This window comes from Dermacentor andersoni, chromosome 8 (assembly GCF_023375885.2).
Source record: "Dermacentor andersoni chromosome 8, qqDerAnde1_hic_scaffold, whole genome shotgun sequence".
Lineage (NCBI taxonomy): Eukaryota > Metazoa > Arthropoda > Arachnida > Ixodida > Ixodidae > Dermacentor > Dermacentor andersoni.
Genome location: NC_092821.1, coordinates 57896594 through 57914274, shown reverse-complemented (window position 1 = coordinate 57914274; position 17681 = coordinate 57896594). Strand labels below are relative to the sequence as shown.

The following is a 17681-nucleotide window of genomic DNA, read 5'->3' as shown; positions in this document are numbered from 1 at the left end:
TAGAGCAATGTTCGTGATGTATCCCAAGAAAGCAAATCGCATTAAAAACTGTTGCAGTGCCGTAATTACCTCAAGAAAGAGAGAGAGAGAGAGAGAGAGAGAATAAACATTTTTATTACGTAAATGCAGCATTGGAGAGGCGCCCTCATTCCAGAATGCATTGAGCTCGGGCCGCGTCCTGGGCCCTCGCAATCAGCCGTTGCTGATCCTCGAGGTCGGAGCTGGCCAAGGCTCTCTCCCAAAGCTCGTTGGTGTGGTTAGGGTTCGGAGGATTTAATGTTGCCTCTCTGCAACCGCCTTCTGTGGGCCTGAGGGACCCGTGCTCTGCGCAGAAGCGGCATTGCAGGAGAGAATTGTGTAGGGGCTGTTAGATATGGAGCCGTTTCCTGCGCCTACTTCGAGTTCCCCCGGACCACATCGAATCGCAGCACATTCCAGAGGAGCGCTCGAGCCAACAAGTTCACGTGCCAACAAGCTCGTACGGCGCCGGTAGCTATTCTCTGCTTGACTCTTCCAGAAAGCGAGGGGATAGCCCGGCACTGTTGGAAGCAAAGTGGGTCCCCCTTCTTCGCCTTTGAAGAAGGCATTTGCTACCACAGCGGGGCCGTACCGCTGGGAGTAGGTGGGCCCTCGGACAATGGAGCCCAATCGTCCCCCTTCTTCGCCTTTGAAGAAGGCATTTGCTACCACAGCGGGGCCGTACCGCCGGAAGTAGGTGAGCTCTCGAACAATGGGGCCCCTTCACCGCCTTTGAAGAGCGCATTGCAAGTCAGAAGGCAAGACCGCAGGGAGCCGCCTGGTGTGGCACCGCGGCACGGACTCTCTCATTGGCCGAACATGACGCGACTTCCAGTCCTCGAAGGGTTTAAAAGAAGCATTCCAGAGAGACCAGAGCATTCCCTGATTGACCTCTCTCGAACTTCTTGCCGCGGGCCGCAGCGTCTGAGTTGCTGCCGGCCCGTAATGACTGTACGACTGTTCATTGACGTCTCACTGTAAATAATGTAAAATAAATACTCCCAAGTTTGTTTTCGTCGCAAAGTCCGTCCTCAACCTCCTACAACTGGTGCCAGCGGTAGAATCTCCCTCAACCCCTACAACTGGTTGGCAGCGGTGAGATCGCCTCCGAATGCAACAGCTGGTGGCAGCGCTACGGATCAACCTTCGTCGAGAAAGATCCTAAGGAACCGGGAAGAGCGAAGAAGAGAGAGCCTTCGTCGAAAGAGGTCCGAAGAAACTGGGAGTAGCGAAGAAGAGCGAGCCTTCGACCCAGGGAGTCCGGAGGAACCGGGAACAGCGGACAAATGAACCGGATGGCAGAGTGCTGCAACCGTAAGTGAGCGCGGGGTTTTTTTTTCCTTTTGATTCGCCAGACTCAAATGTTGTGTGTTCATTTTGATAGTTCTGGGAATCGGGAGTTTGATGCATTGTGTATTTGCACAAATTAATTAAGGAAAACAGTTCTAACCACCTGTCGGGGCAGCTGCTATGGATCTTAGAAGGTTGACGAGGTTAGACTTGCTGTTGGTGTGCGACGACTTGGGAGTTGAGGCGGACGAACGGATGAAAACGCCAGCTATCATAAAGGCGATTAACGATAGTGGCAATGATGATAAAAGCATTGAGCTTGCTTGGGAAGTGATACAGGAACCACGGGAGCGTGAGCGTCGTGAACGTGTGCGTGAGCGTCGTGAACGTAAGAGTGAGCGTAAGCGTGAAGAACGCAAGAATGAACGGAAGCATGAGCTTCAAGAACTTACTCTTAAGTGTGAGCGTCACGAACGTGAGAATGAACGCGAACGTGAGTATCAGGAACGTAAGCGTGAGCGTGAGCAAAAGTATGAGAGAGAGAAAGCAGCACTGATCAAAGAGATACAGTATTGTGATCAGTTAATGGCACAAAGACAACGGCTGTCTGAGAATTCTGTAAGTAGTACAGAGCGAAAGAATGAGGCAGCATCGAGCGTATTTTCGCCAAAAGCCGGCGAGAACAGTAGTGCCTGTGCGATTGGCTGCCGATTGATAAGTGAAGGGAAAAGGCTAGCCGCTAACGATGCCTTAGTGGCAACAGAGGCCGTTAAAGGCCGCAAGGAGAGCGACGAGGTGCTGTGCCAACAGATGTCTGTAGAGACAGCTAGGCCAGCTGCGAACAAATTGGCACAGTTACCGCGCGTGTGCGTCGCTGGTAATGTTAGCGAGGTTGCTAGCGAAGAAAAGGGTACTGCTGACCCGACAGACGCGAACACCCATGTAGAGCCAGATGTGCGTGCAGAAGTGGAGTGCGAACTGGACGATGTAGTTGAGAGTAGTTCTCGGGATGGCGAGCTCCGTAGTTCACGAGTGAACAACTGCATTGTTCAGGGATCGGTGCGGCTCTCCGCCAGTCTAGATAGCCTAGATAGGGATGATTCAGTTGTTAATCATTCGGACTGTGCGCGTGAGACAGCGATCGATACCGACGGGCTGTGTGCCGATGCACAGCATCAGCTGGGCAATGCAGTAGAGGGCAGTTCGCAAGAGTGCGAGTTGCACAACTCGAGTAAAGGCTGCTGCATTGTGCCAGAGTCGGTTGGGCTGTCCGCCAGTCGAGGCAAAGTGAGAGTAGATTTAAATGTAGATCACTCAGACTGTGCGGGTAAGAGACCGATCCGGGCCGACGAAATGTGTACCGGCCAGCACGAGGCACGAGAAGGCGACATGAAAGCGAGTGCAAAGAGAAAGCGCCGTAAAAAGAAGCGCGGTAAAGACCGAAAGACGGTAACTAATGTAGCGCCGCCAAAGATGGCGAGAAACCCAAAAGGGCAGGGCGCGAGGAAAAAGGTGCGGTCGTCACGGACGATGTTGACGCATCCAAAACGTTCGAACCACCGGTCAAAGGGGGACCGCGAAGCATGTTCTGCACGGACGCGGACAAAGGGCACGGGGCAGTTAAATTCCTCGTCGTTCCGTCGTTCTCTTCGAAGCTCAGCGTGTAGTACAAAGAAGCGCAAGGTGGCAAGACGAAACCAGGTGGCGAGTAGCGACGCGGTCAATCGAGTTTGTGAGGAAAGAGGGGCGCGAGGACGCAAATTGGCGGGAGACTGTAACGTCTCGGGGGAGCTGATAGTGAGTCAGCCCTTTTGTTGTTCCTCGGCAACCAGAGTAGCTTTCAAACCGCGACCACCTCGGGTACGGCTCAAAGTATGAGTCAGACATAAGCGTTTGGAAAGGGAGGCCAAGAGCACTTCCGTAGAAATGAAGTGTTTGGTTTTTTTTATTTTGAGCGTCGGAAAGTTTTCGCGAATTGAGACTAGGATTTCTTTGAATGTGTAAGGTTTGAGCTTTGTTTGTGTTTTCGATTGAGAAGCTCAAGATTTGAAAGAGGCGGTTTTTTTCTTAATACATCTAATCTCGCGAGTGTTAGTTAATGAGTAAATAGGCTTTCTTTTTTGTCTGTGTGAGTAACCTGAGGGTCAAGGTTATCGGTGAGAGGCCTATCATAACGCGCGTGTGTTTTAGTTAACCTTCTTATTTTATGTGTTTTTTTATTTTTCTAAGGTTAACCGCGTGGGTTTTCAGTGAGTGCATGATTTGCACCGAGAAGCGTTCTTAGTTCCATTAGCGCGTGTTCTGTGTGGACGGAAGGAAGCAGATTTATGACTGGGTTGCTTGTGTGTTGAGGGCAGCCGTATTCTGACTTCTTTAGTGAGCGTGCGTGGAAAGAGTTAGTAGAAGACGCATCATTTTAATAGTTCTGCGGAGTGTGTAAGTCCCGCGAGTTTAATTGTTCGTTTAAGTCACGTGTCCTAGAGGGACTAAAGGAAGAAACGTGAGTAAGTGTAAATGAAAAGTTTGCCTACAACGCAAGTACGCGTTCTGTTTAGTGACCACAAGGCTAGTGCGCTTGTGATTACGTACTTGTGAGGTTGACCAGATTGTTCAGTGGCACCAATACGTGCGATAAGTACGCCACTGCGATAGATTGGAAACATGCTGTTCGTGTAGTTAGGCCACTTAAGTTATGTTCGGCTGTTTTCATTTGTTGTTTGCACCGTCAACGACCCTTTGTTTTGCAACAACAATAGTACTCTGGTCTTGTCGGCATTCGGGGAGAAATGGATAGCGGTTTGGAAAGGTGGTTGTAACTGTTTTGTCGAAATTAGGGAAATAAAAGATCAGGGTTCATTTTGACTCAGTAATAGCCTGGCGAGTCTGGGGTGAAGAGCCTGCGCTTGCACGTGGTGCAGCGCTGTGTTGTTTTGTTTGTTTGACGTCTGTTCTCCAGGGCCCAGGATCCCGAAGTTCGTCAATCGAGGCTCGACACCAATACCCTGCAGGCTCTTTCAGCGTTCCTCATGGCCAGCGAATTGAGTTCACCGGCCATTCAGAACAACCGGGGCGAGGACGAGCTGTTAGATATGGAGCTGTTTCCTGCGCCTACTTCGAGTTCCCCCGGACCACATCGAATCGCAGCACATTCCAGAGGAGCGCTCGAGCCAACAAGTTCACGTGCCAACAAGTTCGTACGCCGCCGGTAGCTATTCTCTGCTTGCCTCTTCCAGAAAGCGAGGGGATAGCCCGGCACTGTTGGAAGCAAAGTGGGTCCCCCTTCTTCGCCTTTGAAGAAGGCATTTGCTACCACAGCGGGGCCGTACCACCGGGAGCAGGTGGGCCCTCGGACAATGGAGCCCAATCGTCCCCCTTCTTCGCCTTTGAAGAAGGCATTTGCTACACAGCGGGGCCGTACCGCCGGGAGTAGGTGAGCTCTCGGACAATGGGGCCCCTTCTCCGCCTTTGAAGAGCGCATTGCAAGTCAGAAGGCAAGACCGCAGGGAGCCGCCTGGTGTGGCACCGCGGCACGGACTCTCTCATTGGCCGAACATGACGCGACTTCCAGTCCTCGAAGGTTTTAAAAGAAGCATTCCAGAGAGACCAGAGCATTCCCTGATTGACCTCTCTCGAACTTCTTGCCGCGGGCCGCAGCGTCCGAGTTGCTGCCGGCCCGTAATGACTGTACGACTGTTCATTGACGTCTCACTGTAAATAATGTAAAATAAATCCTCCAAGTTTGTTTTCATCCCGAAGTCCGTCCTCCAACTCCTACATGGCTATGAAGTGATCTCTGGTTGGATGGTGACTGTATTAACCTGTAGAGCTCGGAGGAATAGCTCCTGCTCTCTAGGTGGTGACTTGTGTGGGGGTGCATATGTTCTGCGGGTTAGCTTGTAGTGTTGTGTGTACGAGACTAGAGGGTGCATGCGCTCGGGTTCAGATTCCTCGGTGTCGGCTCGGTGGGTCGAACATCGAGCCACGTGGCTGGCAACCTCGTTGCCAGGAATGCTGTGATGAGCTGGCGCCCAGATGATAATGTCTGATCTCGTTGGCGGCTTTTGATTGATTAATTTGAGCGTAGTGGTATGAATTCTGCCTTTAGCGAAATCGCGGCACGCCTCTTGGGAGTTGGTCACTATGACTTCAACCTTTGTTTGGGAGAGCGCGAGGGCTATGGCCGCTTCCTCGGCTTGGAGGGATTGTTTCGGGTGAGCGAAATTCTGCTCCGATGTTCTTTGTTGACGACTACGGTGGCTGTTGTGACGGCGCGTCTGGGGTAAGACCCCGCATCCGTGTAAGCTGCAGAGGGTAAGTCCCGTATTGCTTATGTATGGCCAGGGCCCGGGCCTCCCTTCACTGTGCGGGGTGCACTGGGTGCATATTGCGAGATAGAGGACGTACAGTGATGTTTCTCCGGATGGCATGGGGTAAGCTCACAGTCTGAGGCGGTGGATGGCTCAGAGGGGCAGAGAGCTGGGACGCATTAGGCGCTTTTATAAGAGTTATGTGAGCTTCCAGCGGTGTGGAGAGTGTCATCGAAAGGAAAGTTGTGGTGCTGCTGCCTTTTAATTGCGCAAACTGCTCCAGGAAAGCGGTATGGGAAGGCTTGGAGAAAATCAAGAACGATATGTTTGTGTTTCAAAAAGCAGTGCGGGACGATTCCACTTACAAGCAGCTCGACGCGTCGGGAGGCCGTCAAAGGCGCCGTGCACGCTACAAATGCAGCAGGACCAAAGGAGCAAAACTTCTCTGTTTACTTCTCAAAACTTCTCCGTTAGTTTACTTTTTCCATTGATGTATATGGCCAAGTTACCTTCTTCGGCAGCATTATGCGAAAGGAAAGCGCAAACAAGATTGGGGGTGCCACCACACAAACCTTTCCAAGATTTATTAAAGGACCTCTGTCCCACTCGTTAAGAAGACCGACGCCGTTGCGAACTCATAAGGACATTGGCTGACCGTCGTTACCATCGAAACTGTTCGGCATGACTGCGTAGTGCAAAATTTATTTAAGAGCGATCGAGGAGGACAAATGCTAAAATGACCAGGTACGAGTCAGGATGACGCACCTGATGAATACGATGCGCTTAATAGGCGGTTTAGAGATGCTTATTGGTGAGACAATGTTACATGTTTTAGATGCGTTATGAAACGAGCTCTTAACGGTCCTGCAAAAACGCATCATTGTGCTATTATAAAGCAATTACGAAAACTCAGGCAGTCGAATTGCGAAGGTCCTACGAGCCTGTCTGACCAGCTTTGGGCAATGAATGTTCAAGTACTGCTATCTCAGAGTTTTAATACGTGAACCAAATGGTATCCTTATTTTCCGTTCTTACTAACAAATAATCCAAAGTGCAGGCAGAGTACTTACTTGTTTTTCGCAGTGTAACATACGCAGCACATGAAGTTGGAGCACATCCTTCCCGTACAAACATTTGCTTAACTATACATTATAATTAGTGCACATTTTCAATCATTTCTGGTTGCATAGCTTAAACATTAAGGATACACTATTCTTATCGGTCATCCATACAAGCTTGCGGAATTTCCACGTAGTCGTCGGCAACATTATAGTCGATAATGCCTCGATGGGCTCGGCTTTCACTTTCACTCGATTTCCAACGCAAAGTTGGAGGCCCTCCAGGCAAGAAAGTTGTCATAGACAACTTGAGGGGACCTGGGGACCATACAGAGAGCTGGTAAACTGATACATTCACAAAATGAAAGTTAGAAAGATTTCACATCACCAGGTATATTGAAATAGTGAAAATAATGTAAAATGCAAGATAAAGACGAATACAGTTATGGCAACTACGAAGATGTTTTCATGTACATTCAAAACATAGCAACGTCTAAAATAAAGATGCACTTGTGTTATAAGGGCTGTTCACTCATTCATCAAAAAAGATATTTGTGATTTGAATTTATAAAGTCCCATGTTGATCTTTATTACTGAAGTCACACGCTCTATTAGTGCGGATATTTGATAGGCGAGGACAGCCACTGCATAATTTGTACGTGTTCGTGGTGTTGTCCTCCGTTCGTTACCTTCATTCACCACATGGGGCAGAGACCTCACACACTTTACGTTTAGTGAAGGGCTGATGGTGATCAATTGTGGGTCTCCTGCATGTCATTGCGGGGTGAAATGCAGCAGGTGTTTTAGACTTAATTTGTTTCAAGAAGCCTGCTGCCTGCTACACGTTGGTGTACCGATCTCGACGCTCTTTGTAATGACCATCTTCCAACATATATTCAGCTTATGTACGCCTAGTACATGAGCTCCAGATCCAGCTTAGTATGCTTTGAGGTTCAGTTTTGGCAGCTATTTAAAGAATCGGTAAACCTTGCTTCTTTGAAAACGTAATAAATTTCCAAATTCAGAGCTGTCATTGCATTACCTTTATGTGACACGACAAAATATATCAGTGTATGTGCACCTACGCCACCTATTGATGGCCAAAACAAGCGACTTCCGCGATACAGCATTACTAGAAGTGAAATGCAAGACCAGAATACCGTCAGATAATTTTACTTCTGGCTATGATCAACAAAATGTACTACGGCTTCTTGAGAAGCTGCAGAAACAGCAATGAAGGATATTCTGTGGCTCTCTCGAATTGAGAAACGCTTTCTCCAGAATTTGGTGCGTTGTGCGAAGGCCTCGGTAACCTCCGCCGCAGTGGCAATTGCTCAGTGCTGCGGTCCGACGGGAAGGACAGTGTGGAGTGGAGTTCATTGAATATTTCTGCAAATTAGTTGTGAATGACTCCGTCACACCATCATCACACTCACGGTTGGCCTTTCCATCACTTAGTGATGACGGTTTTAATGCGCCACTCACCATACACGGTGTTGACGCCGCAATATCTGCTTTTTGCAGGAACTGATAGCATTACGTACCCCACAGTTTCTCATCTCGTTGTCGAAGCTCTGTCGCTCTGAAATTCCATGCCACACCCGTTTACTGCGCCCAACAGTTGGAAGAGCAGCCGTCTCTTATCTCTGCTGAAATATATCAAATGGCTATACGATTTTCCGTCTTATCGAAATACAACCTTGAAAAGCTGGGTTGATACCGTTATAGAACGAATGAGCATGCTTGAATGGCTACTCTAGATAACTCATGGCTTTTCTCATTTTATCAACAGATTCCGAAGTCGTCAGTCATCTATCGACGATGTAATCGACATGCATTCTTAAGTCCAGCATGAGAAAAGACGCCGCCGTCTGGCATATATGTGTGATTCTCCAGCTATCTCAGTGGCTATGTCTACTGTAGACGGTGACAGTTGCAGACTTGACGTTCGCCGGGATGCTCGGCAGAGTAGGTAAAGCCCATGGTCCGATATTTCAATGTTATACTGGTGTGCTTTGCACACGAGTTGCCTCGCACTATGTAAAGTGTCTCGTTTGAAAGTGTCATTACCCAGCTCTTTCTGTACCGCGCCCATTGGGCAGCGTTAGCCCGATATGGGTTGAAACCCCGATTTCGAGACTTTCCGCGCCGCTCACGGGCACACTGCGCTATCGGACGTGAAGGAGGAGAACTATTCTTTTGTCTCCTAAGCAGTTCGCCTTTTCCCCCCAGGCGGCGATTTTTCAACGCGTGGCGAAGCTTTCGCGCTCGTCAAAGTAGAAAGCAAAAATGGCCGCCCGCTATGGATGATTTGAAAGGCCGCTTTCGATAATTTCCGCGCCGTTCACGGACACTCTGCTGCACCGTAGGACGTAAAGGACAATAACGGTATTTTTATTTTCTAAGCAGTTTGCCTTTTCCCCACGAGGCGCGAATTTTCGAACGCACTCCGGTTTCGCGATCGTCAAAGCAGGAAGCAAAAATGGCCGCCTCCGGGAGAGGCGCGCGCGCCTCCAAAGATCGCACATCTCGGTATTCCGCTGCGTTCGTGGCTGACTGTATCCCTGGATCGAGCAGCAGCGAGTCTGAGGATGCTACCTTTACGTCGGACCGACAACGACGCAAGCTAGCCCGGAATATCGACGGCGGCAGCCTTGTCCGCCAAGCTGTAGTGCTTGAACCTAAATTTGTATAGTGGAATACTTGTTCAATAAAAAATTTTTATTTTTTCGGAGGTAGTGCTAGTTAGAGGGCAGTACATTTTGGTTATCTCATAAATTTTGTTACATTTGTTTCTTAGCAGATACAAGCGTTTCTTTAGAAGCCATGTTCCATTTTATCCTACAATCTTCGTTTCGGCAATTTATATATTTCTTATGACATATATCACGTTAATATAAATGTTATGCGTGAAAAGTGCATTCATCGTGCCTTTTGTTTAAATATAACATAAAATACTGAGTGCAGTAGTTCCTCCAGAAAACGAAAACTCTGGCGTAACAAAAAACCCTATTTTCCCCGCGGTAGGGAAAGAGCTAATCAGCACCACTGCGGACCCAGGTTCACGCGTCCGCAAATGTGTGCAAGGCTTCAACGTGTGGCTACAGCTAGGTCGAAGCATTTGCGCCGTGAGGGCATACAACCCTCAACAATGAGGTGTTATTCGCTTGCATTAACGCGGAAATCAATGTAAACAATATTGCGTCAATGTCGATTGAACGAGGCTGCCTGTAGTCAACCACCACGTATTTCTCGGTGTTATAATGGACCGCGGATTTTCTCGACGCGTCGCTCCATTCAATCCTCGAGGCAAAGAGAGCTTCGCTGGCGAATTGCTCCCTCACAAGAGTTTTTCTCGCATTAAAGGCATGTACTCAAGCCATGATCCCAAACTGATGGTTACGGCCTCGCTGGAAGTGCGCCGTTACAAAGCAGCCTCAGAACCTTTACTTTAAAATCAATACTATTTTTGAAAACAATGCGTGCCTGTAGTGCCAACACTACGCTTTTTTTAACTTTTGCATCAAACGTTTTTCTGCAAACAAGCATCTTAGAAATAATTTGTACTACTGCAGACAAGATAAAACTCACCTGCTAACACATTTTGTTTATAAGCAGCCTGTATAACTGACTCGCGTAAAAGTACATCTCTAACGAGGCAAAGCTGTCCGTCTGAGGACTGTAGAAAACTTGTAGTCTGTCTATAGTAAAAGCTTTTGTAAGCATTGACCGTGCAATCAGCGGCGAGGGTTCCAACTCTGTTACGTTCAGCAACGTAAGTTTTACTTTCTTAGCACTTCATGCACAGTCAGGCTGAAAGCGAGTGATTGATGGTGGGCTTGATCAGTAGCTTGATGAAGGGGTTCCTCACTGCCGTATCTGGAGAATATTTGCAGGCGTTCTTTGCACAAATGAGCGAGATAGTGCGGGACATTAGTAGGCCAACACAGCGCGAAAGCGTAGAGAGACCTAAACGAGTGTAGCAGCATCGGCGTCGAGGACGATGAGGACAACGACGTTGGGCCAGGGACAGGCCATTGGCTAGGAGGCGAAGCGGGCGCGTGGCTCATATCGCGCGAGGGCCCGGGGAGATTGATCCGCCGAGGCGAATGACCATCAGCTATAGGGGCCTTGTGCTCAGTGAAAACATACTCCTGTTTATTGTGGTTCATCGTCATCGCTGATTTTGCACGCCGCAAGATGGGTGGTGACCCGGACGTGATACGAGCCCGCACACGTCAGTATCCATATTTGTGCCATCTACTTACTAAGGTGAATCACTAACTAGCCATGTGACCCATCCAAGTGGCAGCGGGAACTTGCATGAAAAGGGGCTAACGACAGCCATCGAAGTGTGTTAATAACACACGCACACACGTTTATTTGGGCACATAGTTGTTTACAAAATTATGTTCTGAAGGTGCGTTTATTTGCAAGTGAGGAAAATAGTGTGTTCGAGTTAGCGAGGTTTTATTCCTCGGTGCTGGAAGGCAAGAAAAATGAAGGAGAATTAGATTTCGTGAACTTGATTATGCTATACGACGCGACGTTTGCGCTCCGTTCGCTAAAGTAGTTACTACAAAATTTGCTACCACTGAACAGTTGACTGCACTATATAACAGACGCATAGCCAATTTTACATCCAATATATCCATCGGTATTGAAGTGGAAAAAGCTTAACTCCATTTAACAAAATTTTGGGCTACCTTCTGCAACCCAAACAGGAATGTGTAGATTATTTTTAGACAAAATATAACGAGAGAAAGCGAGTAGCAAAACACGTCAATGTAAAACAATGGGCATAAATTTCAACATTGATATACGACTGTTGTATGTAATCGAACTAGGTTTGTGCAAAGTATGAAGTTTTGTTGCGTTTACCGTTCCCCTTCCTCTTTAATTCCAGACTTTTGTATTTCTCTCGAAAAAATAATGGGAAAGTTATGCAAGGAAACAAAAAATGTCATAATTATGCGTGATATGAACATAAATTTAGTGGAGTCATCCCCGAGCTCTGTCACTCATTAATCTTGTTTTCAGGGTTTTGGTTACGAATGTCTTGTTAATGTCCATACACGTTCGGTTATTGGCTGTTCTAGAACTCTAATCGATCATGCATTGCCTAATCTTTTGAATCCGTCTGATGCAGGTGTACTTGAAGGTGACATTACTGACCATTCTCCCCTCTTTCTGCGCGCTACATCTGCACGCTATTCCTATTCCAACTCTTGAACCAAACTTGTTTTCGATAAAAGTTATTCTCAGAAGGCTGTATCTCACACTGACTGGTCTTTCGCTTTTGACACCAATGATACGCAGGTAGCCTTCTCACGATTTCTAACAAGGTTTTTATCACACAATCTTTCATACTATAAAAAGCCAACAGACACTGACACCAAGGACAACACATGTTGTCCTTTGTGTCAGTGTCTGTTGGCCTCTTATGATATAACTAATAAAAATCGGGCCCCTCGGTTAACCCCCTTTCTTCTCGTTTATCTTTCATACTGTCAGATGCGCAAATACAAAAAGAAAGTGGCTTCACCTCAGATCCCATGGGTCTCGGAAGCTGCATCGCACACTGATTGGTCTTTCACTCTTGACGCCAATGATCCGCAGGTAGCCTTCACGCGATTTCTAACAAAGTTGTTATCGCACTATCATTCCTACCATCAGATACGCAAATGCAAAAAGAAAGCGGCTTCACCTCAAATCCCATGGGTCACCGATAATATGCTAAAAACCCGTGCGCAGACGAGAAAACGTTTACAAAAAGAACAAAGAGACAATCATTCAACATAAACCTACCTGCGCGGTATAAGAAATTCTACAACACACTTTCTTCTCGGCTTATAAAGCCTAAAACCAAATATTAAAGGAAAGATACTCAAATGCGGTTCTGATGTAAAGAAAAAAAACCGTCAATAGTAAGCTCACTTTTGAATAGGAGGCAAGGAGGTGATAGTATACCTAAAATATCCCACGATGGGTAATACTTTTTAGAACCACTTAAGATATTGAGGATGCTTTCAGCGATTTTTTCCCCTAATATCCCCACTCAAACTGAACAGCATGAAAGCGTCTTCCACAATCACTTTATATGCTTGCAACCACTCCTGGTGAGGTGGTATCAGTAATTAACAATTTAAAAATAACTACTGCTGGACTGGACAACGTTCATCCTGGTAATTTTAAATTAATTTTAAATCAATATCATTTCTACTGTCTGAAATTATTATTCTCATGTTTAAAATAGGGACCTTTCCTCGCTAGCTACAACGTGGCAGGGTTACTCCAGTTTTTAGAAAAGGTGATCGCTCATTGCTATTTGACTATAAGCCAATCTGTGTTTTTACCATTCCTTAGGAAGGTCATCGAGAAAATAATCGAAAACGATTAATCAAACAGTTAAACAAATTTAATATTATTTCACCTGACCAACTTGGATTTTGATCCAGCTACTCTACTTACCTACCACTTGTATCTCTTACTGACTAAATAAAGAAAGCCATTGATGATGGTAAATTTACAGCACCTTTATTTGTAGACTTTTCAAAGGCATTTGATAGCACTGATTCACAAGAACTAAATTCAATAGGTATAACAGGTCCTCTTTACTACTGTTATGCAGCTGCTTCTGAGACAGACAGCAGGTTGTTAGTGTTTCCGATGCTTATTCTAATCCTAAAATGACTAATTTAGGTGTACCACAAGGATCCGTTTTGGACGCGTTATTGTTTTTACTTTATGTTAATGATCTACCTAAATGCATCATATCCCTTAAGTGTATACTGTATGCCGATGACCCTACAACTACTAATTCTGGCAAATGATGGCAACTGCAATAACAAGGCTTCATAGTTATCTTCATAACTTGTTAGAATGGGGCCAAATGAATAGACTTACCATTAACCCCACTAAAACAAAATTTATTTAATTCTCCTCCCAAAATAAATAATCAGTATGCATTCCGCCCATTTCCATTGGTAGCCATTTATTATCAGCAAGTGTAGAATGCGCATACTTAGGTGTTATTATTGACTGTAACCTAAAATTTCATCGCCATATAACTCATTTAAAGAAGAAGTTATCACATGGAATACGCATTATCATTAGGACATGTCGATTCTTTTCAAGACATGTGTTGCTCTCACTGTATTTCGCGTTTGCACACTATCACATTAATTACTGCATAACTTCCTGGGGTAACACGTACGCTGCTCGCCTAAAACTGATACAGACCACACAGAACCACGGGATTAGAATAATCACGTCGAGTCCACACATCGCCAATGCTAAACAGTTACTACAAGCAAATAACATTCTGGACGTTGCCATTCTTTTCAAGTACAACCTTGTCACTTTCGTTTCAAGCTAATGAACGAAGAAATCTCATTGTTTCTAATTCCTATATCATCTTTAAGAAACACTAACTTAACAAGTTTCACGCTGCATAATAACTTCATTCTGCCCAAAGTGCGCACTAATTACGGTAAACAGACAGTTCACGTTCCAGCCATATTATCATGGACTACATTACCATTTGTCATAAAACTCCAGAATGCCCGTCGCTTTTACCATGAACAGAATTTTTTTTTTATGTGATATGTATGTGACACAGTGCATGCACTACATCAACCGACTTTCGTTTTAGACCTGCCATTCTTACGTAGTTCAACATCTTACTTAAGTTTGTTTTTTAATTGATTTCTTTTATTCTTTTTCCTCCTCTTTTATGTTAGTCTTGCCTAGTTTCACAATATTGCTTACTGCCGATACATTGTTGTCTAATAATATCTTAATTTACTTATACCTGCATTTGATTATTTTTCATTTCTGTAGTTGTACCAATTCAGTTGGTGTTTCTTGCTAACGTAACTTTTATGTTAACCATGAATAGAAGGTCCTAATTCAGTTTTTACTATGTGACCTTTTTCCGTATGCCTCTACTGTAAACTATTTTTATGAAATGATACAAATTGTTTGATTGATTGCAAGTTGGAATGTCCGCTCAATAAATGCGACAGATACTGTACCTTCTTGCACATACTTGACAGATACTGTCTCACACTGAGCAAAGTGCTTAGAATACTCGCGCTCTAACAACCAGAAGGTCAAAGGCTTTCACGACTTTATCTTCATCGCATGACTGATTACGCCGAAACAAGTTTGATCCCGCCCGTGGTTACCTTAGTGTGGTGTGCGGGACAGGGACACGTTCGCGAAGTTTATATATTGGTGTCTACTTGCGGTACAACGTGCCGTTTTAGATTATCGTTAGTGCACTTTCTACAGTACTATTCATAGTGCACATGAAGTGTTATAGATACCCGTCGTGGCGGCGCAGTGGCTTTGGCGTTGCGCTGCTAAGGCCGAGGCTGCGAGGTTGAATTCCCGCCGTGGCGGCAGCATTTCGATAGGGGCGAAATACAAAAAAAAAAGCCCGTGTACCATGCATTGGCTACACGTTAAAGAAACCCAAGTGGTCTAAATTTTTCTGAAGCCCCACTCCGGCGTACCTCATAGTCATATAGGGAAGACACGGGGAAGACAGGGGATAGAAATTCAAGACGATGAGCAAAACGAGAACAAGGGGAGAGCAAAAGCCAACGTTTCGACAAGTGGACCTGTCTTCTTCAAGGCTGCACCTTGAAGAAGCCAAGTCCACATGTCGAAACGTTGGCTCCTGCTCGCACCTTGTTCTCGTTTTGCTCATCGTCTCATAGTCATATAGTAATTTTGGCATGTAAGACCACAGAGCTTCTTTAAATACTATAGTTAATAGTGCATTATCTGTAGTGTTGCAACTATATCCGCATAATTTTCTTAATGACTCAAGTGTTGATAGTGTCGATAGTTTTGTCGAAAATTATGCATCACTCATAGTACATCCTCTTGCACATTCACCTTGCATGTCATCTATGTTGTCCGCCATAGAAATGCTGGTAACTTCAGCGCTGTTTGCGTGTGTGCTACTCGGCATTCTCTAGACGCCACTGCAACCATAATCCGATTAGCGTAGAGGCATGAAGCAACACTAAGTCGGAGGAAAATTACTGAATGGGTTGCTCCGCTCTCGCTGGGTGCCAAAGCGATGGCGTGCTTCAGACAGCCCAGCGTAAAGGCGCTCTAGCGGCAGTGGGTATTCGCCGCTGCGATATTATTTGTTTCTCTCTTCTATTTTTGAAAACAGAGAACGGGGAGAAATGAAAGCAGAAAAATATGTGAAAACGTGGCGAGGCAATGTTTACCATCTGCGTGTTCTCAAGTGTCTGCTCATGGCTTCAAGAATGTTAATTAATGTTTTCAGTGAGAAACACTGAACACCGAATTAGCGCTGAATTCTGAGGCGCCTTAAATACATCTTGCGTGGTTCTGCTTCCCGGTAAACTACGGAGAGCCTTGCTCTGGCCACTCACAATTTCAAGTTTCTCGATGTCGATGTTATTCACCACCAGCCACACGAAGTCGTCGCCCGGCTGCACTTTGTTGAATTGCACATGACTAGAGCCGCTCGACACCGCGCAGTACTTCTCGCCAATAGAGACCAGGATAGTCACAAGCTGCTTAGGGTCATTGTAGCTGGGGAATGTCTGATACTCCGGGCTGCCAGACTTGTCCACACCGATGAGAATCCTGCAATTATTTCAAAGCACCGCAGCAGATGTAGAGGTCAATCTTGCCCGCACATTCAGGTTTCCCTACATGAGATGGTCGACTCGAGTTTCGCACAACTAGGCCGCGATGGTCGTCGCTTGTTCTGATATGTACTATCCTAAATGTCGTGATAGGGCACAGCGAGTAAGGAAACGGATTGTCACTCAGTTCATTTATGTGGTCCCGCGGCTTCCCGTATCTAGCTCTAGAACAGAGATGGCCTTATATATCCAAGGAACCCTTCGCGGTATACCCGTGGCAACCATTTCTGGTTGGGAATTAAGACAAAGCTAAAGGATTGGTTGGCTGTCGGTAGGGCAGTAATTTAATTTATTTAGCCCCGTAATTTATTTCACGTTTGCGGACTAGAGGGAACGAAAACAGAATAGCTATAGTTACAGTATAATGTCTTTCATAAGTGTCATTATATATAGAACACTTCGGGAGCTTCCTTAATAACATCTATTTTTCCGTCTAAACGACGGCATATCATCTGTGGGACTGCTTAGATGGCGAAATAAGCAGAAAGGATGAATTACCCGTTCTGTAACGCGACACAAGTGATGCTTATGAGTAAGCATGTCTTGTTGCGGTTTCAGGCACTAACATTCACATCGACGTTAGCGTCTACTGCCACAGCACTCCAGTTCACGTAGGCATCCCGCTACGCCATGTTTATGCCAGTCGCCTATCCGCATCGCATAAATAAATGATCGTGTGAAATCGACATCAGGTGGTTCAGCGTGTCGATTTCTAGCATTTAGAGCACTGATCCTCATGTGTGTTATCAAAGGACCACCCTGTTTTGGGTCGAAGCGTTGTTTTTTTACAGGTCACCAGTCCATGTTCACTCACCCGGAGAGAGTGCTGTCAATCTTCTTGTACTTTCCTTCTATTACGGCATAACCGCCGGCGCTGAGATGACACACTTCTGCAAATTTCAGGCTTATCTGGAATGGACGACAGAAGATTTTCCCACAAAAATCACACTTTCAACAAAAAAATAAACTCTACAAAGTTAAATTGGCATATTGGCAGCAGGCACTTGTTCTTGCCATCTATAAAGGGTAACAGCTGCTGCATAATCAAGAACAGTAATGAGATTATCGATTGCGCTGTCTTTGCACGAGGGTATATGCTTGGTGTGCGTGAATATACCGTTTTAACTCTAGTTCACGAAAATTTATTGCGACTTCTAAAGATGAAATTAAAAAGAAATAAACCTTCGCACATGCCTGCTGATATGAGCAACGCATGCATAAGGACAGATCAGCTGTGCTGCGAGTCCCCACACCCTTCGCAAGAATAGGTTGTCTGCTGTGCCAGTGCCCCTAATCGACCCAAGAACTTG

The 17681-nt window shown here is 45.9% G+C and overlaps 1 protein-coding gene across 2 annotated transcripts in view; it reads right to left on the bottom strand.

Annotated features, from left to right (window-relative positions):
• Positions 1–11016: 11016 nt before the first annotated feature.
• Positions 11017–17681, bottom strand: part of LOC126526342 (uncharacterized) — a 106730-nt gene continuing 100065 nt past the window's right edge. For both annotated transcript variants that reach the window (XM_050174244.3, XM_055068146.2), the window contains 3 exons: positions 17186–17280; positions 16093–16309; positions 11017–11156 (listed from right to left, as the gene is read on the bottom strand). In XM_050174244.3, coding sequence (XP_050030201.3) covers positions 11133–11156; positions 16093–16309; positions 17186–17280 — 336 coding nt within the window. In that variant the 3' untranslated portion in view covers positions 11017–11132. The remainder of the gene's footprint in view (positions 11157–16092; positions 16310–17185; positions 17281–17681) is intronic.